At 40.1% G+C, this 26,544-nt stretch overlaps 1 protein-coding gene across 1 annotated transcript in view; it reads right to left on the minus strand.

Moving 5' to 3' along the window:
• Window positions 1-495: 495 nt before the first annotated feature.
• Window positions 496-26,544, minus strand: part of PPP2R2C (protein phosphatase 2 regulatory subunit Bgamma) — a 134,532-nt gene continuing 108,483 nt past the window's right edge. Inside the window, exons 7-9 of the mRNA XM_041402806.1 lie at window positions 16,197-16,366; window positions 11,247-11,338; window positions 496-986 (exon numbers count right to left, since the gene is read on the minus strand). Of these exons, the coding sequence (XP_041258740.1) occupies window positions 695-986; window positions 11,247-11,338; window positions 16,197-16,366 (554 nt within the window). The 3' untranslated portion in view covers window positions 496-694. The remainder of the gene's footprint in view (window positions 987-11,246; window positions 11,339-16,196; window positions 16,367-26,544) is intronic.

The following is a 26,544-nucleotide window of genomic DNA, read 5'->3' on the forward strand; positions in this document are numbered from 1 at the left end:
AAAATAAGCTGGCTGAGTAACTATACCAGTCTGTCACTTAGTCACTTGGGAAGGTGAAGCACAAAGTAATGTGATAAATAAATAAATAAATAAATAAGAGGATATTGTAAAGAAGGGAATGGGATGGGAGAGAAAGGGGCAGCTTTTCACCAGCAGGGATTCTGCTTCCAGCTCCAGTTCTCATGAGGTCCCTCCAATCTGCCACATGCTCTAAAGGGATGTGGCTATTCATTCCTTCAAACAGGCTTGGCCTAATTGAAAGACAAGAAAACAGCACTGGGAAAAAAACCAATCAAGAGACTGAGGCAAAAAGCTCTAACAATGTGGTAAATGCTGTGCACTGCAAAAGCAGGAAGGGCACCAGAACACCACAGTCCTGCAAACCACTGAGACCCTCAAAAGGATGGACAGGGGCTGAGGAGTCTCAGCCCTCCTCAGGAATAAACTGAATAAATATCCCTGCTTGTTTAAAGGAACCGATACAGACCACAGTACTGGATTTGCACTCGTGCCTTTTACTCATACAGTTGCAGTGATGGAAAAGAATTGGCTTGCCACCAATAATGATACAGGCTGAGGGATGAAAGGATGCAACCTACAAATCCCACCACAGAAGCGACAATTTTTGTGAAGATCACATCCTTCTACAACTCTCAAGAGGCTGGTTTGTAAATATAGAGGGATATTGATAAATCTAGTGCATTTCTGAGTTCACTTTATCCTGAAATATGTACAGATTGTTTGTCGCTGCTATAGCAATGATGTTCTCGGTTGGGTGCCATGCTGTGTGCAAGATCTTCTTAGTAAAGTCCAAACTGTCAACACTGATGTCATCTTTCCTCCTCTTGCCTCCAACGCAGACTCTCCGGGGCTTAAGGATGGCTCGTGGTTTGCTGCTCTCCCGGGAAGCCTCCAAGGTCACATCCCGCTTGGTGTTGCGGTCAAACATTCGAAAGAAGTTGTTATATGCACCTGTCATTATCACACTGCAGAGACACAGAGACACAACAAAGGCAGTTAAACAGCAGCCTGTGCAAAGCCTACTGACACGACTGGATCAGGACAGCCCAGTCTGACCTTAGGGTCAGCTGTCTTCTGGTTTCAGATGGGAAAGAGTAAGGAGAAAAAAGGGATTTACCCAGCGCTCCCCAAAATGAAGAGTTTTCTTCTACCAACGCCTTCCCCTCCCATATTATGCAATGAAAATTACAGTTACCTCAAATAATGTCTGCTCCCTGACCTCATGAGAATCACATCAGAAGATAATAAAAGCAACATGTTTCATTAAGTTATTTTTAATTACCCTCCAGCTTTTTATGAGTGCTTAAGGATGATACATTTCAGGCTTTTTCCCTTTCTCTGGAACTTCACCTTTAATGACAGCTGAGTTTAACCACGATTCCAGAAATAGTCTTAAAATTTCCCACATATTTCAAATCTTTTGATACAATTCTGAAAAATCACGTTGAATTTGCAATTGTAAATTCTTTCCAGATGAAACTCTTTTCCTTGCTGAAGCCATAGATCTTGCAAGTCCAGACATCATTAAAATTTGTATCTACAATGCTTCTTAGATTAAATAAACACACTGGTGTCAGGATTCTGGCATCTCTTATATGACGTTTGAATGAAACATCAAGTTAGGATATATTTCTGGGTCTTGGAGAAAGGGACAAAAAACATACCTCGATCTGTATAAAAATTACCTCATTAATCAGCTTGCATTTTGAAATAATAGATTGCCAGTTGCTTCATTCCCCTAGTCCCTAGGGGAGGATATTTTGTCACTAACTTTAATGAATTCAGGATTTCATCCATGGCCCTCAGGTTATTGGATTAGCATAATCATGGGTTTCAGAGCCTTGTTTGAAAGCTCATCCCCTGTGAACTTTTTCCAAATGTGAAACCAGGGCTGTTCTCTCCTATCTCAGCCCCAAACAGGGTGGTTTTGTTCTGAATTTCCATTCTGTAGGAGAGTATCCACTCCAAATGGTCAGGTCTCCACAGGAAAAGCTGTACAGTTTTAAGACTCAGGCAATCAGTAACTATTTGCCTTTCTAATAGAGCCCAAAAGAATGTATTTGACGTGCACGGCATTAATAAACAAACCTCCATCTCAAATGACAGCTGCTTTCACACTTTGCTGTTGGGGGGGGAATCTGTGTTGAGCAGCAGACTGGCCAGGGAAACACGGAGCATATGGGAGAACATGGGAGAACTCACAGGCACGAGCCACTCTCCACCCTGCAGACACTCACTGGCTGATAGGATTAGATGCTCCTGGATTCAGGAGTGCCTCACAGTGTGTGCACAGCCTCCAGCCAGAGCTGCCTTGATCTCATTTGGGGCCATTAGGAGCGACTGTAATACAAATGAATGATACACTGCAAAAGCACAAATGTGAGCTGTGCCCCTCCCTCATTGCTGTGGCTACAGCTGGGGATGGGAACAGCTGCTGCAGGGAAACTGGTGCTGGGTTTGTACACTGGGATCACCCATCTCCACCCTGCTCCCATGTCTGCTGATGGCAGCTGATCCCACAGAGCTCTGTGCAGCTCCTGGAGTGCCAAAGGGAACTGCTGCAAACCAGGCAGCGCAGCACAGAGACCCAGCACACACTGCCCTCGGCTCACCTACAGCCTGCATCCCACGAAGAGGGGCTGCAGGGGGGATGCACAGGGGCACCTGTCCACATGCAGCCCCATCCAGCCCTGCAGGGAGCTCCTTGTGCTCTCCAGCAGCAGGACCCACCCCTGGTTGCCTGCAGAGAGGTTTCCCTTTCCTCCTCACCCGCAAAAGGCCTGGCACAATCCTGCCTAGCACGGCACAAGTTAACAACCTCACAAGCTAAAAAACAGGAGTCAGTGTGACAGCTTGATAAAATGTATCCCAGTAGAAAAGAAAGCCTATTGATCAAGATTAGTGCCCATTTCAGAAATTGAATCAACAGCAGTAAATCAAATGTTTCATTCCTTCCAAATCACCATGTCTTGTCATTACAGCTCCTGCTGTAATGGTTATTCACAACATGAAGAAGTTGAGGTTATTTCATATCTCAGCACTAACATACACAATTTGTGATGCAGTCCATCTGTACATTTTCCCCCAGGCAACATTTTGAAGCAGGTTCATAATGCTGGGGCACCCCAGTGCCCCAGGCTGCAGAGCTGTGGCTCCCAGGGGAAAGAGGAGCATCCCTCCTGATGGCAGTGGGAACTGTCAGAGAAGCAGCTTTCATGCTGGCAGAGTACCAGTAAACCAAACGCAGAGAGAGGTGTTTGTTAAGGGTCCTATTTTAGCAGGTTTTGCTTGCAGTAAAACTGCCTTTACAGTCCATTTGCTTTTTAATTTCTTGAACTGTCGCATATTTTTAAAAGTCTGCTTTCTTCAGTTGGATTTACTGCAGTTATTTTTTAACATATGTAGATGACTACTTTTCATGCTGGCCCTATTTTTCTGCAGTTTAATGGCTCAGTAAAAACAGCATTATGTAAATGAGAAAGTGTCCATTCTTGTTCAAGGTCACAAACACAGATGGATTATAACCTTACCTGCTGCTTAAAGTAATAAAAGAGAGTGAAAACTAGATGTAAGCCTGCAATTTTTCCTGTTCAGGATAATACAACGTACAATAATGGAGTCTATGTGATAAGGAGATTTTTTTTTTAAATAGCAGAATATAAATTGTAGCTCAATGTAGGAAGAGTCAGTTCTGTATTCCCAGACACTGCTCTGCACAGCAGTGTTATGACATGGGCTTGCACAAAACCCTTGCAGGAGAGGCTGAGTCAAGAAGCCAAAGCCCCTCATTCAAAACAACCCACACTACTTCATAGTTGTGTAAGGCAGCAGCCCAGAAAAGCTCTAACCACCTTTAATTTTCCTTAAGAGGCAGGTTTACAAGCTGTGCTGCACAAGGTCAGAGGTACCATCATCTCCACCACGCAGAGGTATTTCGGACACAGAACACGCTCCAGTGCACCCTGAGGAGCAAAGCTGCAGCCTGACTGCACCAGCTCAAAACACCACAGCTACAGGCAGCATGATTACAAAAAACCCCAAATAAAACAACACCACACCTCATCTCCTCCCAAACAAAACCCCCCAAACCAAACAAACAAAAAAGCAGGGAGAGACCCCGATGGCTGTAGCACAACTACCACTGCCTACACTTCACCCCCTGCAGCCCAGCCAGTGCTCTGGAAGGAGACAGCATCCCACACCTGCAGGGCCATGAATGCATCTGCACAGCCCCACATTAACCCTCCTGTGCTGCCCTGGGCAGGGAATGCTTCCCTCTCAGCACAGAGCTGCTCTGCAGAGCACCTGGAGTATTCTCTGCTTCCTCTGGTTGATCTGCTCCAAGCAAGGTCCTGGCAATTCTTCAGGTATGTGTGTTTGGAGTGACAACACAAAATGTTACTGATTCCTCCTCCCTGCACTGGCACTGGGCATACTTGCTTATCGGTGGTACAATCTGAGGCATCTCACTGCCAAACTTCAGTACTCATGTGGGGTCACTGCAACCCAGTCTTACCCCTCCTTTTTTTTACCAATAACAAATGTATTTTTACAGAAGGTAAAAGGTGAAAGGAAAAAACTCCAGTGCAAGAGGAATCTTTTATTAACTTTTCTCTTCACTCCCTCCCTAGTTCTCTTTTTCTCTTTCTATCCCTCTGATTCTGATTCTGCCTTTACATTTTCCAAATAGGTTTCCCTTTCCCTCTCTCTTCATTCTTCCCTCTTCTTTCATTTCCATCTATCCTGCTCTACAGCTTTAAAATAAAAACCTGCCTTATCTGCTTCTCTCTTACTTTTCCCACCCCTTTCAAATCTTTGTTTTACTTCTGTAAGTCTCCTTGCTCACCCTTTCTCCCCCTACTCTCCAGTCTTGAAGACAACTTGCTTGGCTTTCCAGGTGTTTTGGCTTGCATCCCTGCCTTGCTTGGGCTGAAGGCTGGGGAAACAGCAAATCCCCAAGAACCAAAGCTCATTTGGGCAGGAGAGGTGGTTCCCAAATTAGCAGAACATTTACTGTACACCTCCCATTCAGTTCAGGCTTCTTCACTCTCTGCCATGTTGATCTGGGAGCCAGCAATAATTCAGGTAGGGTTGTTTTTTCTAAAAGTAAATTTTCAATCTGTAAAATTGTCTGAAATAAAGGATTTGAGAGAAAAAAAGTTCTTCCTGTTTGCATTGTAACAGTAATACTTAAAAGGAGCAGATGTTTATCTATGGATAATGATTTTATTAAATATGACACCAACACTGTACCACTGATGTTTAATTTAGGGCCAGAGTTTCAGGGTCTACAGAAGCAGCTTCTCAACTACTGATGGCTTTGGCATCTTTAATTATTTTAATACTTTGAAGTATCTGAGTCTCAATAATTTGGTTTTGTTAGTGACTTGGTTAAATAAAATAATTCAGTATGGGATTTTCCCTGCTAAAAAGTTCTGCTTCTCTTGGGTGGTCAACAAACTCTCTACTTCACCAGCTTCAAAGGCATTTGATTAGGATTTTCACAATTTTACTAACCTGCAATGAGATATTCCATAATATTTTTTAGGCAATGAAATTTCATCAAGCACGTCAGTCACTGAGAATTGGCATATCTCCGTATTTCTCAGATTTGTTATTCCCTTACTTCAAGCCAACCTCTTAAATGTTATCCATGTTGCAGCCATCCTTGCACTCAACAGCCTTCATCAAAATTGCTCCACTCAGCTCCATTCCTGGATGTCAGGGATTGCCCTGAAGATTTGGGGTATCAGCTGGAATTAAGGCTTGCTTAAAACACAAACCATTACTTGCTCCACACTGCTTTGTGTTGCTTTTCTCGTTTAGGGTTTTTTGTTTGCTTTTTTTGGATAATTTTTGGGCTAACTCTGGCCCAAATCATTCTTCCCAGATGCAGAGAAGTTTTTATTCACCTGCAGATTTCTACTGTCTGGAGAAATTCAGCTCGTTTCATAGCTCCCCTCTTTCACTGTTGCCCACGAGAGCATGGAAGCCATGGGATGGTGTGACAGGACCAAGAGCAGGGCTCAGCAGGGCCTCAAGAACCCACACACACCCTGCTTAAGGGTGATAGAAAAATGAAACCAGCCCAGCTGCCCTGCCCCTTAGTGCAGGTGTGGCAGCAGAACATCATTCCTTGGGGCAAGAGGCGGGGCTTGGACTTTGCAGGTGTGAGGGGAGGAGACTCAGAGAGCAGCTTCCACCAGAGCCTGCCCCACACTTGCAAATCTCAGCAAAGACATCCCTCAGGCACCCATCATGAAAAGGAACCATTTCTTAACATGAAACTGTCTCCCAATTATATTTTGAGCCCCTAAATTTTCAGTATTTCACTGCCACCTGTACCAGTGCAGAACAGAACATCTGCAGCCTCCTAGGATTAACGCGTAAGGTCCACCAGATCTGGTTTCATGACAAGCTGACCCAATGAAAGACAGGGATGATTCCAGAAAAACTCTTAAAACAACATTTTTCATAGGAATAAAAAGGGAGATTTATTATAGCAAAGGGAAAGGAGGAGGCATTGTTGCAAGCAGTGAGAAACTCCTGAAATACTGGGAAGTTTTCCTGTATGCTGTGCTGTGTAAAGTCACTGACTCCTCATCACAAAGAAGGAATTTATTTAAACCTAGGGAGGAGGCTGCTAGAAAAACTTGAGACACTTGACTTGGAATTAGGGTTGTGTTGTACCCTGGTACAGCTGGCTGGCATAAGACTGGGAATAAGAACAAGGGATCCCCAAGTACTTCCAGCTAATATTTGACATGCCAAGATTTGAGAGCAAAATGATGTCTTCTAGCTCTCCAGCATGGAGTGTGCTGCCAGAGAGGAATAGACTCTTAACATCTCATCCAATGGGATCTGCCAATTCCTCCTGATTAGAGTGAAGGCTGATGGAGATTCAGGGGGATGAATGACAGTTCAGTAGGAAGGGACTGACTGAACAGTTGTATGTGACTTCACTCATCTGCTTGCAGCATATCACTTATCATGATGGTAGTTGGAAGTCTCCCTGGCAGGGGTCCTATACACCCATTCATTTGAAATGTTTAAAAAAAAAAAAAAAAAAAAAAAAAAGTTAACTAAGGTATTCACTTGCTATCATGTAGAATTAGGTTTTATTTGGGTTTTTTTTTTCTGGCTTCTTTACCTCACAAAAAGCTATAAAAGTGCTTATTTTTACAGGTAAAACTGAAAGCTGTTGACAGTAGGAAAAAAACAGTGTCCTCCAGGTCATTATTAAAAGACTTGACTTTGGATGTGAATGGAAGAGCTAAATTAAATTGCTGTATAAGTAGACCTCACATATTCTACACACTCATGTAATGATGGATACACAATAAAGATGGCATGATTTTTGTGTAATATACTCAACTACAGATCATACATGCTCATCTGGATGAATTAGTGTAAGACCCCTGCTTGGCTCCTTCCCCTGACCACTGCTGCCAAAGTACACAGTGATTAATGTGCCCTTCAGCAAATGAGATGGGCTCTGTCTGATTGTATTAGTTCCTGCTCATTGGAGTAACTGAGCATCAATCACGTTCTAATCAGAGCTCACGTATGTTGATTATTTTTGTGAACAGCCTCACCATCAGGTTCTATCACAGCCTAGATTAACTTCTTAGTAATGACAAAAATTAATAAAAAGTATTTTCACCTAAATAATAAACACACTTTCATTTTTAATGGAACAATCCTGTCACTATAAATTGTTGTTATAGCTTTGAAGTCTGCAAAAAATAAAACCAATACATTTAGAAATGCAGTTATTACTGTTATGTAGATGGATTAACAATCTAAGTACTGCAGCATCTCTTTGGAGTGCAATTGTCAATATGGAATTTTTACCTTTAGTAGTAATCCTTTTTTAAAAACTGCCTACCAAGAGACTCAAATTAAGTGACCTTACTGTTCAAATGAACTGTTTTTTAAGAGATACCAGTACCTACGTATTATTTAAACTATGATCCTCCAATAAAAAAATATTCTGGTAATGTACAGCAATACTTGTCACATTCATAAAGCAAGGAGCTCAGAGGAGTGAATCAAAATATGAGCATCAATTCTGATACATTTGAGTCCTAAAAAGAAATAACTAAGTTAAAGAGAGCCCTTTTACTTTTGTCAAATGTTTCCAGCGCCTTTACTCGAGAGTTTCTTGCAATCAAGAGCAGCACATTGTGTTTAGTGACAGGTTTGGTAATTGTGCATGACTAATAATGCCTCAGTGTCTGGGCAGTACAATAAATGAAGCCCTCACAATCTAATGTTCCCACTTAATAATTACTCCCTGCATTGATCTTTCTGATCTGTCAAGTAAGAATGAAAATATTACACTCACTTTAAACCCTGATATTGAACAAGAATTCCATTACTACCAGGCAGCTAACCAGAGAGTGGTCTTACCACACTAATGAGGACAGCAGCACTTCATCTGGCCAGAGGAGAGAGACTCTAGGTCTGGGAGTAAGTGGCTGCCCATTCTGCAAAATGCACTAGGAATTGGCATCAAGGATAAACAAAATGGTTTGTAAATACCTGAAAAGTCCTGGATCTTTTTCAAAGTTTCCCATTATCTACATGATTTGAATGCACTGTTGTTCTGTGCCAGACTTAGGCAGGAATCAGCACTGTTTTCCAAGAAGTGCACTAAATTTTGTGTTTCTACTAGGGCCAAACCCAAACCATAACCACACTGAGAAAACCCTCTGCTAAAACAACCATTCAAGCATTTGTTTGGGAGTTTCAGAGAAAAGTCCCAAAACCTGGATCTTCCACTAAACCTTCTGTGAGTCATTCCCAATCTTTGACCATAAAAAAGCCACAACAGCTGGTGCCCAAGCTGCAATGACAGCAATCTGGGAACTATTTTGCTCAGTGTGGTCCATCTATGTAATTTTAAACAGCCAGCAGTTGGTATCACAGGGGATACTCGATGCTGAGTTAATTCTTGTCAAAAAACAAACAACTCTAGCATGCAGGCATTAGAGATAATGGAACATATATGTATTTTCATTTGCATAATGAATGATACAAGGTTAAAGTTTCATTTTTTAGCAAAGACAGAATCTTTCCACTGTTTTCCAATAAGTGCACTAAATTTTGTGTTTCTACTAGGGCCAAACCCAAACCATAACCACACTGAGAAAACCCTCTGCTAAAACAACCATTCAAGCATTTGTTTGGGAGTTTCAGAGAAAAGTCCCAAAACCTGGATCTTCCACTAAACCTTCTGTGAGTCATTCCCAATCTTTGACCATAAAAAAGCCACAACAGCTGGTGCCCAAGCTGCAATGACAGCAATCTGGGAACTATTTTGCTCAGTGTGGTCCATCTATGTAATTTTAAACAGCCAGCAGTTGGTATCACAGGGGATACTCGATGCTGAGTTAATTCTTGTCAAAAAACAAACAACTCTAGCATGCAGGCATTAGAGATAATGGAACATATATGTATTTTCATTTGCATAATGAATGACACAAGGTTAAAGTTTCATTTTTTAGCAAAGACAGAATCTTTCCATTGGGCAGGTAGAGGAACTGAGCAAAGGAAAGTAGTCCAAAGGGAGGGTGCCCCTTACCCAGTGTACAGCATAATACTTGATCTGCATTTGTGGAACACAGGACTAGAAGAGATTTTGTTCTGCACTTCCAAGTTCAGACTTGTAATTTTAAACAATATTACCTATAACTGCTTTCACAAATTTCCTGAGCACCACCATCAGAGCAGTTGGGTTTCTTGTATCTCCACCATTCAGGATGGGAACACAGATTGTCACAGTTTGGACAGGTAGGAACGACCTCTAATTTCCAGGTTATAACTACCTGTTGACTCTCAACACCTGATTACTGTTGTGCCATTATCACTCACATTTATCTTAGCTATATTCTCTTCCTCCCTATGTATATCTCCTTGGTATATTTACTACAAGCAAGTAAAATCTTGGCTTCTCTTTTGCTAAGCTGATGAAAACCAAAGCCCTGGCCCCTCTTCTTTAGAGCAGCTGTCCATCTCCTCGATAAGTTCATCCACCTTGGAGATGAGGACAGGAAATGTGTAAATGCAGTTCAAAGGTCTTTGAACAAGAGCCCAACATAATGTCACCACTACTCCTTTCTCTGCTGGACAGCCTAGTCTTGCCCATTCAAGCAAGGGGCTTTTTTTTGTCTTTCACAGACGTCTCAGACTGCCTGTTTCACAGTCCTTGCCCACTCCAGGGTGGGTAGGCCTGCTTCAATACAATGAGACAGACTGTTTTCCAAAATGAGAGGCTGAGCTGAAGGAGCAGTTCTAGGCTTAGTGCCAAACTTCTGCCTCTTGGCTCCTAACTCTGCTGAACCAGGAGTCACCGTGTGTCACTCAGTATTGGCCCCTGTGCTCTCTTTCACATGCATTTTGCAGACTGCTAATCCCTTCCAAAGTCACCTAGCATATGAATGTCCCTGGGAGTTACTTCCAACTGCTAAGATGAAGCTTTGTGCTCTTTTTTAAACTAAAATCCTCACCTTGCATTATACTCTTGGATTTTATCCATTTTTATTAACCCAGTCCTCTTGGCTGCTCAGCTATTTCTGTACCATATTCCTACTCCACAAAGCACTGCCACTACTTGCCAGCATTAGGGCATTTAGCCCACTCCACCCTTGCTCACACTCTCTCACTTGCTCTAGTATTTCTCATTAAAATGTTCAAAAAGATACAATGTCCAAGACAAAATGAACCTCTTCATTAGTGCATAGTGAAAGGGACCGCTCTGATGGAGGGAGGTACCAGAAGTGTCATTGGGCAGCAGTCTGTAGAGAATCAGTGGGTGCCTGTGATGGTCCTTCCATTTCCAGCAAGTAAACTGAATTTCTGGGATAGCTCATGTGCAAAGACAGGATCATGTAAGTTTCCTTAGTGTGTTGGTGGAATTTTGTGAGTTGGCATCATTCCTTTTAGCTTTTGCCGCCTATTTATAATTTGGGTGAAAATGGACATAATTTGAAGGTTTTTTCCCCCTAAGGCATGAGCCAAGGTCATTAAGGCATACATCATTTCTAAGGCAGAGACACAACTGCACAAAGATCCAAATCCTCTATCTTCCCAAACACTGGCATGTGATTCTGTACATTGACGTGGAAAATAATCACCTGTAACTACTTTTGGTTTGCTCCCCATCATATGGGAGGTCTTTTGCTAAATGAGGACAGTGATGGACCAAAGGACGGATTGATTACCTGTCTGATCCATTCCATGCACATTCAAACTTGTCAAAGATGCAGTCGTTTTCATAGAGGGAACATAACTTGCTTCTAAGGTAATCATGGACCTGTTTTAAAGAAAATAACTGTTATTCTTGAAATCGAAGAAAATATAAAACTCCACAACCAGCCCTTCACTTTTTGTGTTACCTCCCATGTTCACTTTCAAAATATGCTGCATAGGTTGGTAGCTCTGCAGAAGGTACTGTGTTTAAGTTCCAAAGAAGCTAACTGTACTTTTCCACAGCCCAATTAACCAGGTGCTATAGAATTACTGTTGCAGGAAGGCACAAAAGACGCTTCCCTCAGCAGGCTGCATACCATCCCTCTTCTACATATTTGTTTCCTGCTTGGGTGATTTTCTCAGTGCTAACCTGATTCCCAGAGACATTTCACCAGCTGATACCCTAGATGGGCTAATTAATGTGCAAGAAATCTAATTTAAATAGTAACAAAAATGCCATATTCCAAGATAAGTGGACTCTCACTTATGGCAGAAAGAACTTGGCGCTACTAAAAGAACCTTTATGGTATTACATGTATTTTTGTAAGGTATTTTAGAAGTCAAATACAGCACAAGGTATTTGCACAGGCTGCAAATAAGAACACTAATTTAGCCCAAGGATTTCTCCTATTTGGCTGAGATTTAAAAACATTGCAAGTTCTCACTTACTAACTATAAAAGAGACAGTACCCAGCAGAAGATCTCTCTCCTCTAGGCCACACACCTCTGCTGAATTATCTTGCACAGGCTGCTAATTTAGCCCAAGGATTTCTCCTATTTGGCTGAGATTTAAAAACATTGCAAGTTCTCACTTACTAACTATAAAAGAGACAGTACCCAGCAGAAGATCTCTCTCCTCTAGGCCACACACCTCTGCTGAATTATCATAAAGAGATCTCATGCAAACATTCTCACTTACTAACTATAAAAGTGACAGTACCCAGCAGATCTCTCTCCTCTAGGCCACACACCTCTGCTGAATTATCATAAAGAGATCTCATGCAAACTTTTTCAGTCTTTTGCTTAATTTGATTAGTTTTTCTTCTGGATTATTTAGTTTATTCCATAAGGAAATAATAAGGTACAAAATCCCTGACTAGATAAATTTACTAATGCACTTCCACTCCGGATATTTTCTTCTAACTGTTGTAGAAACTGTAAAACAAAGACGTGACCTCCTGGAGAAACACACCAATCCAATTGCCCAGGGGTAATTTAGCTCTGCCATCCTGAGGTTACAGGTTCTTGCAAGTCCAGTGAAAGTGTTCCTGCTCATGGATGCCCAGCATCATCCTCTGGCCTGAGGGCACAAACACTTCTTCTAGTAAAATAACTTCTATCAAGACCAGATGAGGGACAATAAACTTTCACTTAGGTTTTCTTTAAACTTATCCATTTTTGAAAGTCAAATTGTAGAGTATCCAAAGAATATTTGGCATGTAAGATTATTAAGGATTATAAATTTTAGTTATGGATCAATTTTCATTAATAAATGAACACTGAACTGTTCATTAACAGATAATGTCTTATACAGCAATTAATTGGCAAAAGGCAGATAGAACATTCCACAATTAAATGCATTTACCATCACAGTGAGCAATAGGTCAGAACACCTACTACTGATGCAGTCTCCTACACCCTCTGTAATTAAATCCTTTCCCTTTCTCTTTACTTAAAACCTTTTTATGTTAGCAGTGTAATTTGTTACAGAACTGGAATTCTTTCCTTTGTCATGTTTGTGAGCTCCCCATACTTGGAAGAAACAGAAAGGTTGGGTAAGGCAGAAGGAAGTCGATCACATTTGCCTCCCTGACTGTCATTTCTAGGTCTTTCCCTTGTTACCATTTCCAGCAGCCATCTGTCATGACCACTGTCATAGACACACCCTTTGCAAAGTGTGTCCAAGTCCACAGCTTGGAGCTGTGCCTTTCTATCAGCTTTGTCAAAAAGGATTTTACAATTCCTCTCTCAGATGTCTTACCTTGTCAAGACTGTCAGACTCACCCTACTGCCTTGGACAACCACCTTGCTCTTTATGTGGACCTTTTGAGTTCCACATTTGAGCACATTCAGACCCACAGAGAGACTGTGAAAAACTAATTGTAAGAAACACTCAATTTTCATTGTTTGCATGTTCATCTGCTTCTATGAACTGAGGGTAAGATCAGATTTGCCTTGTCTGTTACACCTTGTTCTTACCACATATCAATAGCACTTGAAAGCAAACCAAACTCATTCCTCACTAATTACTAAGGACCTTTTCTTCACTGCAATGTCTGACCCTGATGGAATTATCTAGCAATTCTGTGCTTTGGACTAACACAGCAACACAGCTATGTTTTATTTGGACTGAATACACACAGCCAGGAATTTCAGTGGTAGGTGACACACTGGTCCAAATCCCTATGCTACAGACACTGCCTAAAATGGACCAAGCTATTCCCAGCTGTGAATGTGCTCACCTTGCTGCTCCTAAGGCTTCTGCTGGGCTAATTCACGTGGCAGCATCAGAAGAGTAACCTGTTAGGCAGGGCTGCCTTGCAACATTCAAGCTCTGGCCATTCCACTGCACTGCTCTTTTAGTGCTGTCCGCTGACCATACTCTGCCCTTTCTCTTTTGTGTGAAACAAACAGGAGAAATCATGTTGAAACACTGTCAGCAGACAACGATGTGTTCAGCAGGGCTGCAGCAGCTGCTCTGTGCAATAGCATTGTTTGAGCCACAGCATTGATATGAAAAAGAACCTGTATGAGGAATTCATTTTTGCATGTCGGGTTTTTAATATTAAAACCGTAAGCTGATAATGAAGCAGTACAGTTATGGACTCTGCTCTTTATTACAACTCTGTGTGAAATCTAATGCTGAGACCTTCACTATTGCAGCCAGGCAATATCTAGGTGCCTACCATGCAGTGGATGAAATGAGAAATTCAATCTTCTAATGAACAGCTTTTGATCTTTTAATAATGTATTGTCGTCATAATTATGTGGATACATAACTGAAAACGTTAGGTTTATTTGTTGCGTTACAGAGATCTACCCCAAAAAAAACTTTTGAGAAATTGCTAAGCTTAGATATGAGATTTAGGTTTGTGAAAGAGAGAGATATCTCTAAGACAAATTATTTAAGAGAGTAATTTAAACTACTTTTTCCTAGGAAATAATTCTCTACTCTCTGCAGCTTAAAAACGTGAAAGGTTCTCAGAGCATTTGAATCACACGAACCCAATGGAATCCTGTGCTATTTTCTTCCCAAGGCCCCTAGTTCCAGATTCTCCTTTAGTCCACTGCAATGCCCAGCAACACATCTGTATATTTACAAGGATAAATATCTGAAAGTGAAAGGCAATCCAAAGATTTAAGAAGACTGTTATATTTTGCTATATATTTTTTAATATTATATAAGGGGTTTTGCTGTTGTGAGTCTTCTTGTTTTTTTTCTAGAAACTTCTGACTGCAATTATCAGTACTCATTTTTCGCCATCAGCATTAACAAATATAACTTTTTAATTGGCCCTCCTGTTGGGCACCAGACTGATTTAAAAGTGACCAGCTTGTTTCACAGCTGCCTACATGAGAAAATAAAAGCAGGTGTCAAAATCAAGACAAACAGGTTGGCTTGACCAGATATTCCTCCCCAGGAACAAGGCTGCCTACTAAATTAGCATAGGTATAAAATAATATATTACCTAAGTTCCCCAAACCCGAGATTCTATTCTATTATATATAACATAGTCTCGCCCTTACCCTCCCACTCCACTGTCACAACATATCAACATTTCTAACACATTCAGCATTTAAAGCACTGCCATTTTAAGAGAAAACCCAAATCTGTAGACTTAGAGGTAAACAGGCTCAGACTTTCCAATATTAACACACTGAGCAGTGAACATTATCCACGGAAACGGAATGCATTGAAAAACGCTGGGGCCCACTCTGTCTACTAAATGCTAGCTAAAAAATACAGGGAAATTTTGTTTGTTTTGACAAGAAATGCTACCAAATTCTCATCGTGGTTTTTAAAACCAATCTTAATTATAATCACTGTGAGCTACTGTATCCCACCTGCTATTATTTAGACACAGAAAACAAGGGACGTATTCAGCACCGTCACAGGATTGTCTCTCAGTAAGCAGCACGAGCCGGATGAATGGCATTTTTCCTACTTTGCATACACTTTTTTTGGTAACTTAACAGGTTTTTTTCTTAGTGCATTTTCATAACAAGCAGTTTCTGTGTCAGAGACATATTTTCTGTCTTCAAGCCAGAGTCAAAAAAATGTAAGCTCAGCCCTCTATTGCCAAACATAACAGATGCCAGAGTACAAACTTAGTGCTGGCTGGAGCCACTGGCATTTTGTCTGGATAATATCTCAATGAATTCAGGCAACCAGATGTGTCTGTCTGGCATTTGTGAGCTGCTGTGTCAGTGGTGATGCCAGGGTTTAACAGGGAGCAATTCTAGAGCTAGGCACAAGGGAGAAACACACAGATCAAGTTGTAAAAAGTAGTTCTGAAATGACAAAGGTGTAAACTTTCAGCAGTCCCACCAGGAGCAGAGTGCTAAGCAACACACAAAATCTCTTCCTCGGTTCCTTTTAAATGTTAGTAATGAAATACATAATTTGAAAGCAGATGCCAAAGTGAAGAGATGATTTCTCTCGTTAGAATAATAATTTCTTTCAAGAGCCCAACCCACAGGGAGTGCTACGTTGACTCCCCAGGCTTTACACTTCCTTACTAATGCTGCAATTGCCCTTTTCCTGCTATAAGGATGCCACTGTGAGGGTTTCAACCACCTTGATTAATTCTCTTAGCTTGCTGCTTCTCAGAAAAGGTTATGAGAAGTTTACAGAAACATCCAGTTTTTGAACACTGAGATCCTTTTATAGAGTTGCATTTTAAGATGTAGGAGATTCCTACCTGGTACGTTTCTACAGGCTTTGTTTCCATGTTCAGATCCCAAACCTTGACAGTGAGGTAATCTCTTGTAAGCATGTATCTACCACTGTGACTGAATTTGACATCTGACACTGAAGAGATAATTTCTGAAAAAAATGATCTGTTACTGGGGTCTTCTGGTTCTTCATAAACTGTTCAAAGAAAAAGAAGCAAGAAACAGGAATCAGAATTGTATTAAAAAATGCTCTGTTGTAAAACCTGAAGTGTGCATTTCTTGTGAAACATGTAATTCAATCTACCAAGGAACATGATATAGAATGAATTGTACATCCAGCACTTAACTTATTCTTTTAACTTTATATAAAAATACAAACTGTAAGCTTTAAACATTACAATAATTAATGTTATAGCTATGGACTTAAAGCATGACTTCAGGAATTTATGCAAATACACAGCTGATTGCAGATACCCATAGCAAGGCATTTCATGCCTTCATCCTTTCTGGGGTCTGCATACCCCATTTCCTGACATACCCAAAATCCAGGTGTCCCTGTCACATAAGAGGTGTGTACATGTGGTGTGACAACAGCCCTGGCATCCCTGGGAGAGGTTACTCGAAGCCTGCCCTGCATGCCAGAACCAGCTGGCCTGGCTGCACTGGCCATGTCTGAAGGCATCCAAGACTAAGGAAGAGAATTTTAAAAATCAACTGCAAATTGCAATTACCTCTTCCTGAAAGGTGAGCATAAAATAGGCAGGGTTTTACCATGTGGATGCATGAACTACGTAGTTGGTGTGCAATTGCTGGCAGTTCTGGAAAGCACTGAGCCCTCTGAATGTGATGGTCAGCAGCTCAGTGAGATCTGACAAGGCAGCAGGTCATGAGATATTGCTTACACGACGTTCACACGTGAAAATCCAGCTCCTGTAGCTATGAGACTGGTCATCCCCGTTCAGCTGTACATAAGAATGACACTGGATGACTCTACCCCTACCTCAGGGGTGCCCAGAACAATTCTGCTGTCTTTCTGCAGGTATCTGTGGCCCTGTGATCCAACTGAGCTCTATGGTGAACTTCAGTAGAACGTTGGGCTTTCAGGGTCTTTTAACTCTCACCAAATCGTAGGGATTTGGGACCTGTGCCTAGAATATTCTTTGAAAATTGGCAATTTAGTGAACTTCATTTTCAAGTTTCAAAAACAAGTGAAGAAAAGCCATGTGATGAAACATGAAAGCATGTTGAAAGCAGAAAAACTTTTTGCTGTCAGTCAAAAGGAAGTTTTTTGTGTAGTCCACTGGAACAATTCTCTCTCAATTATTTTATCCACGACTATGATTCAGACTGTTGGAAGCAACAAGGTTAGTTTCCATTAGGTGAAATAATGTTCTGCTGAAAGTTAAGGGTGAGTATGTGGGTGCAGTATGTGGGGTAATGCAAAAAATTATGGGCAATTTTCTTTGGGGGTGGGCAGTGGAATGCAGCCAGGCAGGCACATGAGAATAAGGTCTATATTTAAACACGCACCACACATCTGAATGGTAATGAACTACTTCAAAAAGAGTAAAAAACTTTTCAGATAGACTGTAAATGAACAACTTTAAATAGCTCTTTAAAATTTTGCCCAGACATTCTGCAATGCAGGTATTTTGTAATTATCCTGTCAGATTTTCAAGAGAAGTCTGATGAGCACAAAGCAATTATCATTTCTCATACCTCTTCCCTTTAATCTGTCCAAACTACAGACTTGGCTGGCAGGAATTTCATCCTCCTAATTATGATGTGAAGCTGCTATTAAAACCAGGAAAGAAAAAAACAAAACCCACTCTAACTGAACTACACCTTCATTTACAGCTTAGATATATTTTCTTGGCTCCATGTGGCTCATCCAACTCCCAGTGATTAGAAGAGCAGTGATATTTTTACCTGAATGTTCTGCATTTTATTAATTAATGAGATTAAACCATTTCATTCTTTATCTGCCCCATTTATTGCTTTTCTATGCTTACTGTATTAAGTATTAGAAAGACTTAGATTAATTAACTGTGGAACCAACAGAGGCATGAAAGTCCTGTATCACTACAGAAAGAAAGATAGCAGCAGAAATTTCAGTAGCAGCAATACTTTGGAGATAGTTCCTCTAGTCAGCATAACCAACACAGGAAAATTGTTACAGGAAATTGAGGAGCAGCTCCCAGTGAAAAGAAGAAAAAGCTTAGCAACTACCAGCATCTGCTTGAGCAACCAGAATAAGGCATTAGCCTCAGGAAATGAAGGTGAGAGAGCATTCTTGGGGCTTGGCTATTTCTGGCTTAGCATCAACATAAGGTTATGCACATACTGCAAAAAAGCACAATTTTCCTTCAGTTTGCCTAATACAGGTGGAGTAATTGGAGACAGAACTGCAGTGAAGTGATAGCCTTGTGACTTAGACTTCAGTTCAGGCAAGCAATTCAAATTCAGCCCTGAACTCTCCAAGCTGATAGGAAAAAGCCACAGGTCTAGGCCATGGTTTCCAAAACACAGTTTCTGTTTATTACTGTTGAGACATATCTTTTGGAGGCTGCTCTTGTGCCCAGGAGCAATCAGCACCTGAAACACGAGATTTCAAAGCTAGCTTACTTCTCTGTATCTAAATGTTGTTAGATCTGAACTTTACTGACCTGTGATTACAGATTCTATCATATTCTTTAATTAATTTCATCATTAATTTTTTAGTAACAAACACCTGCCATAAAAAAGGTTATTTAACTTTCATTACTCTTGTTCTTGATAATGGTCACAGTGCTAATTACATAAAAGGCACGAAGTTATCTGTCTAGCTGATGAAGACAGAAATCACAAATGACATGATGTGCTAAGTTCTCGTGTGACACTTGCTCAGACTTAAATGTCACAGCACTCTGGCATGGAGAAATATAATGGGATTACAGAGGAAAGCAGAGCATGAGCACATCTCTGAGCACAGACAGTGTTTCAAGAGGAGCCTGCCAGGAAGACACTGTTCCTGCCCCTTATGCCACCAGCAGATACAAGGGTAAACTGGGAAGTCTTCTTAGGGAAATAAAAATGCTCAATTCCTTTCTGCACAGCTCACAAGTTAAAAACCACAGTAGCTTCTTATAGAAGTCCAGATTTTGCAGAGACGGATGGGTTCATTGAAGGATACTTGCCAGAGTGCTGTTTTCCTGAATCCTGAAGAAAATCTGTAGCAGAAAAATATGCTGCTGCTTTCTTAAAAGGAAATACCATCTGCTGAAAAACAAACTCTTATCCCTCATAAAAAATATTCTTGTTTCCTTCTGAATTTCTCTGATCTAATGCAGAATGGAGACTTTCCTTTTCCAGTGGATAGAAAAGGCATCTCTAATATGGAGATATTTAAATTTAAATAAATGAAATGGCCAGGAACAGCAAGAGTAACTGGAAAGGTCCATTTCACAGCTTCCCTCCCAGACACTGACCAGGAAGAAAAAAGGAAGAAGTGCCTCAGGCAGTAGCCAAAGAAGTGTGGAGCACTAACACCTTGTGGCTCTCATCTGCTTCCCATTAATATGGGCCTGATTCCACACAGCTGAAACTGCTATTTATTGGAAAAGATACATCCAACAGAGACAAACAAAATCCAACCCAAAGTAATTTTCAAGTTCAATTCTAAACAAGCAGCTGGGCAGAGATTTAATCATTCCAGGGTGTAAATTCTGGCATATGTGAACTTTAAGAAATATTAAAAATAATGCTAAAATTGTCTTATATGGTGGGTGCAGTGTCACAATCTGATAAAGCAAAGAAAATCCTGTATTCCTCCTGAAATCATCACAAGAAGGAAAACTTGAAAAAAAAATAATAACCCACTGCTTTCTTTCTATTTACAAACAAATAATAATTTATTAAATCTTGATTTTTTTTTTTAAGAGGATACTGTTTATAGTTTGTATCCTGTTCTGGAAATTTCTGATTTTATAGCACTTGTTAGATCAAAATAACTGGAAATCCTGCACCATGAAATAGATCTCTCCCTCCCTCCAAAGACAGCTAATGGATATAGAAAATGATCCAGTTCCTGTTCAGGAAAGGGCTGAAAACAGCTTTGGCAACAGAGGAAACAAAGGCAGTGTGGTTACTGAGAGGGAGAGGACTGTGGAGAGCAGGGCTAACAAAGTTGGTGGAACATGACAGAGAAAAAATATTCAATTTTTATTATATAAGCAAGTAAACATTCTGCAGCTAGACTAAACTAAGAACTTATTAAAGATAAAGCTCTGGGTTATACTGGTACACAAACAACAGGTGAATTTCAGCTGGACCTGGAAATACCAGTGGTGGATCAGGTAATCCCTCACTGGGCTTTAATTTCATAAACACACAAAATGGGCTCAGTCCCAGGCCAAATAATTTCTCATTGGAACTAAACCCCTATTTAATTCCAGATCCCAAATGAAAATGGCTGATTAGAACATATTGGAAAACAGTATTTGAAATGTATGGGATTTCACTGGTCTTGACAGACTAGCCACAGGAAGAAAAGAAGCAAGAACCAGTATGCTTTCCTAATAGATGATAAATTAAAAAATTTAACCAAAATAACAAATTATTTAACTATAATACTTTAAATGGCAAATTAGCACTATTCCCAGGTCAGCTGTGATTTGCTCTATCACATTTCATCATTTAGCATAAAAAAACCTGAACTAAATTTCATTTGAACGTCTATAAAAATACTAATATTCTTTCTTTTTTTAAAATACATTACACTTGTTACTAATGTTTAACACATAAAGCATTTTTTGATGCTGTTTAATTCAAGAAGTGCTACATCTTGAGCTAAGCATAGTTCTGGGCTTATCTCTGATATGGTAGAGATCTCAAGAAGCCATAAAAATGGACAATAAAAATGTTCAGAAGTACCAAATTACTTCCATACAAGGAATGGCTAAATGGACTGGGGTCTCTCAACCTAGGAAAGCATGAGGGGGTGGTAATTAAGAGTGGCATGGAAAGGGTGAATAGGGAATGACAGTTCACTTTGTACACTGTCTCTTCCAATCCACAAGTCGGGGTCACCAGGTGAAACTAGGACAGGGCAAGCAGAGAGAAGATGCTCCTTTATACTATACCTAATTAAGCTACTAAAGACTTTTCTGAAAGATATTGTGAATGGTAAAAACACACACACAGGTTCAGGAGTAACTGCACAACTTCAAGGAAAGGAAGAACCCCAAACATCCATTTCAGTGTTGTTGAATGCAGTAAGTTCACTTCCACTAAAGTCCCCGAACCTCAAGTTTCCAGCTGCAAATTGCAGAGGGTAAAGATAATACTTGGTCTGTTCTTACATTTTCTGTTGATGTTGCTACTGCCAATATCAGAGCCAGAACTGGGCTAGAAGGACCCCTGCTCTGCCCAGGTATGGGTCATTTTTATGAACTGTTTGAAATCTATTTTAGAATTTAATGCAAAAGAGTACCTGCTTCATTCTAAGTGAATCAAGCCCAACTGCAAGCTTCCATTGAAATTCATGGTCTCTTTATACCTTTTAGCTTCATTATTCATGATAATAATTTGATTTACCAGTATTATTTACTCCACCTTTCACTATCTCTGAATGTTTTATTGTTTTGCATTAAGCCAATCCACTCCTACATTCATCTCCCTTGGAAATTCTCTTTCAATAATAGAATATTCTGCTAATGTGACAACCTTGCCTTCTTGGTCTACACTGATTAATATGGTTATACATTAGAGGGAGTTTTTGAATCTGCTTTCATAAGCAGTCTAAAACACAATTATTTTGTGAGACACATTTGTTTAACATTTTACATTACCATAGCCTGTAGCTGTTTATCGTGCTTTAAATAAAAAGAAGTATCATTTTATACTTCAATTTTCTACACGCTTTCATATAATTCAGAGGGCACCTCTTTGTGCCCTGGTCACTTGCACATCTCATTTTCCTCCTTTTACTCAAAGCAAATTTCTGACCCTACCTCCACACCACGAGTCTGAAATTTCACCTACCACACAGCATTCTTTTATCCAATGACCCAGTATTAAAACTCGGCTTCTCATCAATACCTCTAGAGAGCACGGCTTTTAAAAGTGGAGCCTCAAATCAATATTTAAGAATCTGTTTTACCATCTGCACTGAGTTGCTGCAGCTTGTCACAAACCACAAGGGAGGGTGCATTAGTGCTGAAAGGCAAAGCCAGATCAATAGCTAAAGATCAGTGGGTGGGAGCTTCACTACAGAGTTGCTTAGATTAATATAACTTTGCCAGTGAGTTTGTTAATAAAGAGCGAAAAGGAATTGAAAAAACACAAAGCCAATCTAGAAGATCAAGCCTCTTTAGAGCCGGGTCTCACAAAGACTTATGTGCATGCTCAATGCCACGTGTTGTGAGCAATCCCAAGGAGTTAATGGGACATAAAACTACTGCTGCTCTACAGCCAAACTGATCTGTAAGTCTTTCTGATCTTGATATATAACATTAGTGATAAGTGAGGGGTTTTTTTTCCCCCAGTGAAATAAGATCGTGAAAGCTGGTTTCATGAGACATTAAAAAGCAGTATTTGCTGCTATTAAAAAAATTAAGCAAACAAGACAGGAATTTTAATAGACTGAATAATTAAATCAATCTTACACCAATTATTTGCTTTATCTCTGTGTGGTTGGGGGAGATGGGGTTAATGAAACACCTCTTCAATCATAAATCATTTACCATTGCTTCAGGCTTTTCTCTTTCCTCCTAGTATTTGATAGCTAGAAGTATATAAATCAGGTTTTTTCTTCCTCAGATTTAATTTTAACATCTCTTGCACAACTGGAGGAAACAATATATAGACATAATTGCGTTTCTGTAGAAACATTTTTGAATTTTCATTAGCCATGTTTTAAATGTCTTTATTTAAATGTCTTTATACATTCATCCAAATTGAGCAGAATGGAAGCTTTGGAGCCCATGCTAAAGGCAATCTGCTACCAAATTTCAGTGGGATTCCTGCACAAGGAAGGATCCATTCCAGGATCTAGTTTAGCATGCATGAAATTGTAATAACAGACCTTTAGTGACAGTCATAATTACAATATTACCAGGATATGGGCACATTTTTTCATTGGGGATATAAAATCAGCAATGCATATATGCCTTTGTAGTGCATGCTTAAAAATAAATGCAGAATTAGGATAAGGAGAACAAGCCTTCATCAAGCACGGGGTCAAATAATTTCAGAAGCTCAGATAAGTTTCACTCCTGTCACATGAAAACTTGCAGATTTTGCCTGAAGTGGACATCATTTTGACAGGGCCCTCTGTATGCACAAAGCGAGAGTAATGACTGTCTCTCTCTCAGATGGCATGAGACCTGACATGAGACCAGATGCAGAAATAAAAAGCGTATTTTAGATGTAAAGCTCACACAGAAGAAAAACAAGTTGTCTCTTTTTCAGCCAGACAATAAGCATCATTCATTTGGAAAGGTCAATATTAATTAGCAAATCCAGCAGGGATAGTCTGTCACAGGCTTTTTTGTGCATCTGGTTTTCTCTGTGGCAAATGAAAGATAATCCATATTCAGTCAGAGGTCTAAAAGGTGTCTTGTCTCTGAAATTCCAACCAGCTTTAAACAACTGGTAAATATATCTAATTTAATTTTAAAAATTCAACATGTTTAAGAAGATTATCCTTGATTTGTGTCTTGGCTCCTTCCATGATTCTGAATTCTTTAAAATCAAAGGTAATCTCAAAAAAGCCTAGCAGATAACCCAGCTGAGTTACATGGCTGACTGGCAGGACAGTGGCATTTATCCTTGGGGGAAGGCTGGCATTGATTTCAGGCCTGAATTTCACTTAAAAATGTGGAAAAGGACTCTCAGTGGAAAAAACACCCCTTTCATCATTGGCTGGCATCTCAGAGTTACAAACCAAACCTGGAATTCACTCTGCACTGCTCTGGAAACCACTTCACACTTTTAAGATGCTGATTGTCCTGCCCATGGGGTTGGGATGCACCAGCTGAGAAGTTTTCTCCGTTGAGGGAGAGGCCAGGGAAGATGGTGCTGGCATTGCCTGTTCCTACAAATCCTCCCGTGGCCAAAGGGAGCAGGGCTCTAAATGGCTCCTGCTACAGACCCAGGGGACACGGGCTTGAGAAATCTGTCTGGAGGACAGACAGCACCAGCTCAGGGTGACAGAGGCTAATGCTACACAATCCCAAAATCTGTGGTTTTAAGATCACTGTAGCACACAGAGCAATAAACTTGAAACTGCAGCTCCTCTTTCCTTGAAGTATTTTGCTGTAAATTTTGCACATGGGTAATGGATAATTAGAAACAGGGTTTTAGTCTACAAATACATACTAAGAAATGAATAGTAAAAAACCCTTAAAGCAACATACAGAATTTAAATAAATTACTGCAGCTTCTGAAGTATGCAATGACTTTAAGATGTTAAGGCCATTACATGAAATATCAATAGGAGTTATACTCTTGAGTGACTTAAATTTCCATATTGCATAACTATACAGTTTATATTTACCATTTAATAATAGTTTTAATAATTCTGATAAACTACTGAAAAAGCACTTTATTTTGTTCTGACTTCACATGCTCAGTTTTCTTTAGCTGACTGCTTTATTGCATGATTTGTTGAAACAGCCATATGTACCCATCTAGCCTACCAGCTGTTTGGAAGAATGATATTAACTCCATGCACATTTATGAGGATCTCTGAACATAATATTAGCAATAAAAAATTAAAAACCAAATTAGCAAATATTTGTTAATTGAACAAATGCTGCTGTAAGTATATTTTTAGACAGGATGATCTTACTGCAACAGTATCCCTACGCTTGTCTTCCTTGACACCTAAACCCCTTGCATAAAAATTTATGGAATTTGAGGTGGGGGGTAATTCTTTTATTTCTTCAGTGTTCCCAGCTGACTGCTCTAACAACAATGGTGACACAGATTTCCATATACTGAAAGGTTCCATATTATTTAAATTAATTCCCTATTTGTTGCTGCTTGAGTCTGACTTTCATAACTTTAATCTTTAACTATAACACCGTGGACTGCAAGAACACCTTCCTCAGTTCCACTCCTCTAATAGTCTAAACAAGCAGGGACATTCATCTCTTTGGCACCTCCTCTCCAGAACATTTTTGATGGCATTCTCTCCCACTACTTGCAAAATCTGACAATATCATGGAACAGCATCAGGTATGTACCTGCTCTATGCTTACAGAGTGGTCTTTCCCTGATACACACTTGCAATAACTACATAAGATTTTCTTGTGATCTTCACTCAGCACTACACAATCTGTTACAGAGCTGTTATAAGAAGCAGTTCCAGGCAGTCTATTAGAGACACAACACATTTTATCACACCTTATCAGAATCTCAATGACCATTCAAAATCCAGCTACTGACCTGATATTTTTTCACTGCCTTATAAATAGATTTGGTGGTCTGAGATTATTTTTCTTAGGGACAGATATCCCCAGTACAACTCATCACACAAATTGTCAGCTTGCTACTAAAACTCAGCATAGGCAACAAGGATGAGTACATATGGAAGTAGTCTCATCTTGTCCATGTCAAAGCCACAAGGATTTATAAGGGAAGCCTTGTAGTGCTGCTGTCACTAATGCCAAAAAGAGAGATTCTGCCACTAAGCTTAGAAAACCAGAAATCTTCAAGACATTATAATTTATTAACATCCTGCGATGGTTGACTTACACTATAGACATTAATATGTAATTTATTTTTACAGTATGGCACAGTAATTATTCATGGCACTCTCTAAATCTGTACAAATGGAAGGGCTCTCCCCCCAAGAGCTGCAATGGACTTCATGAGAGCTACAGAGATTTGAATAAATAAGGGGGAAAGGAGTAAATGAAAAAGTTCACAACATATGCTCATTATCCAGGTGTTTTTGTTAAGTGTTACATTGTATCTTGTATCCTTAAGAATAGGTATGTCCATTACAATCTTGGAACAGCATCTGAAATACAGCACACAGTGATACTAGACTGTGCTGAGAAAGCAGGGATGCATGGCACAGTGTGAGGGTTTACTGAGACTCCAGTTGTGGTGTTTTGCTTGAAAAGCGAAGTCAGTTATGGGGAAAGACTGAAAGACAAGGCAAGAGCAGGGCATTGATCATGCATATGCACCAGTTGTAAATTCAGCAACTGTAAAGAGAAATCAGATGCACAGTCAAGGTAGAAGTGAGACAATCATGCAAATAACTAGATTTTGCAGACTGTTTTTTGATATATCCTTTTAGGCTGCTATGGGCTGTATTTAATTCACTTTGCTTGTCTCTGAGAGCTATACTGAAACCACCCCAATCAGCAGTACATGAGCCTA

Source organism: Onychostruthus taczanowskii, unplaced genomic scaffold, assembly GCF_017590055.1.
Source record: "Onychostruthus taczanowskii isolate IOZ18803 unplaced genomic scaffold, ASM1759005v1 scaffold2, whole genome shotgun sequence".
Classification (NCBI taxonomy): Eukaryota; Metazoa; Chordata; class Aves; order Passeriformes; family Passeridae; genus Onychostruthus; species Onychostruthus taczanowskii.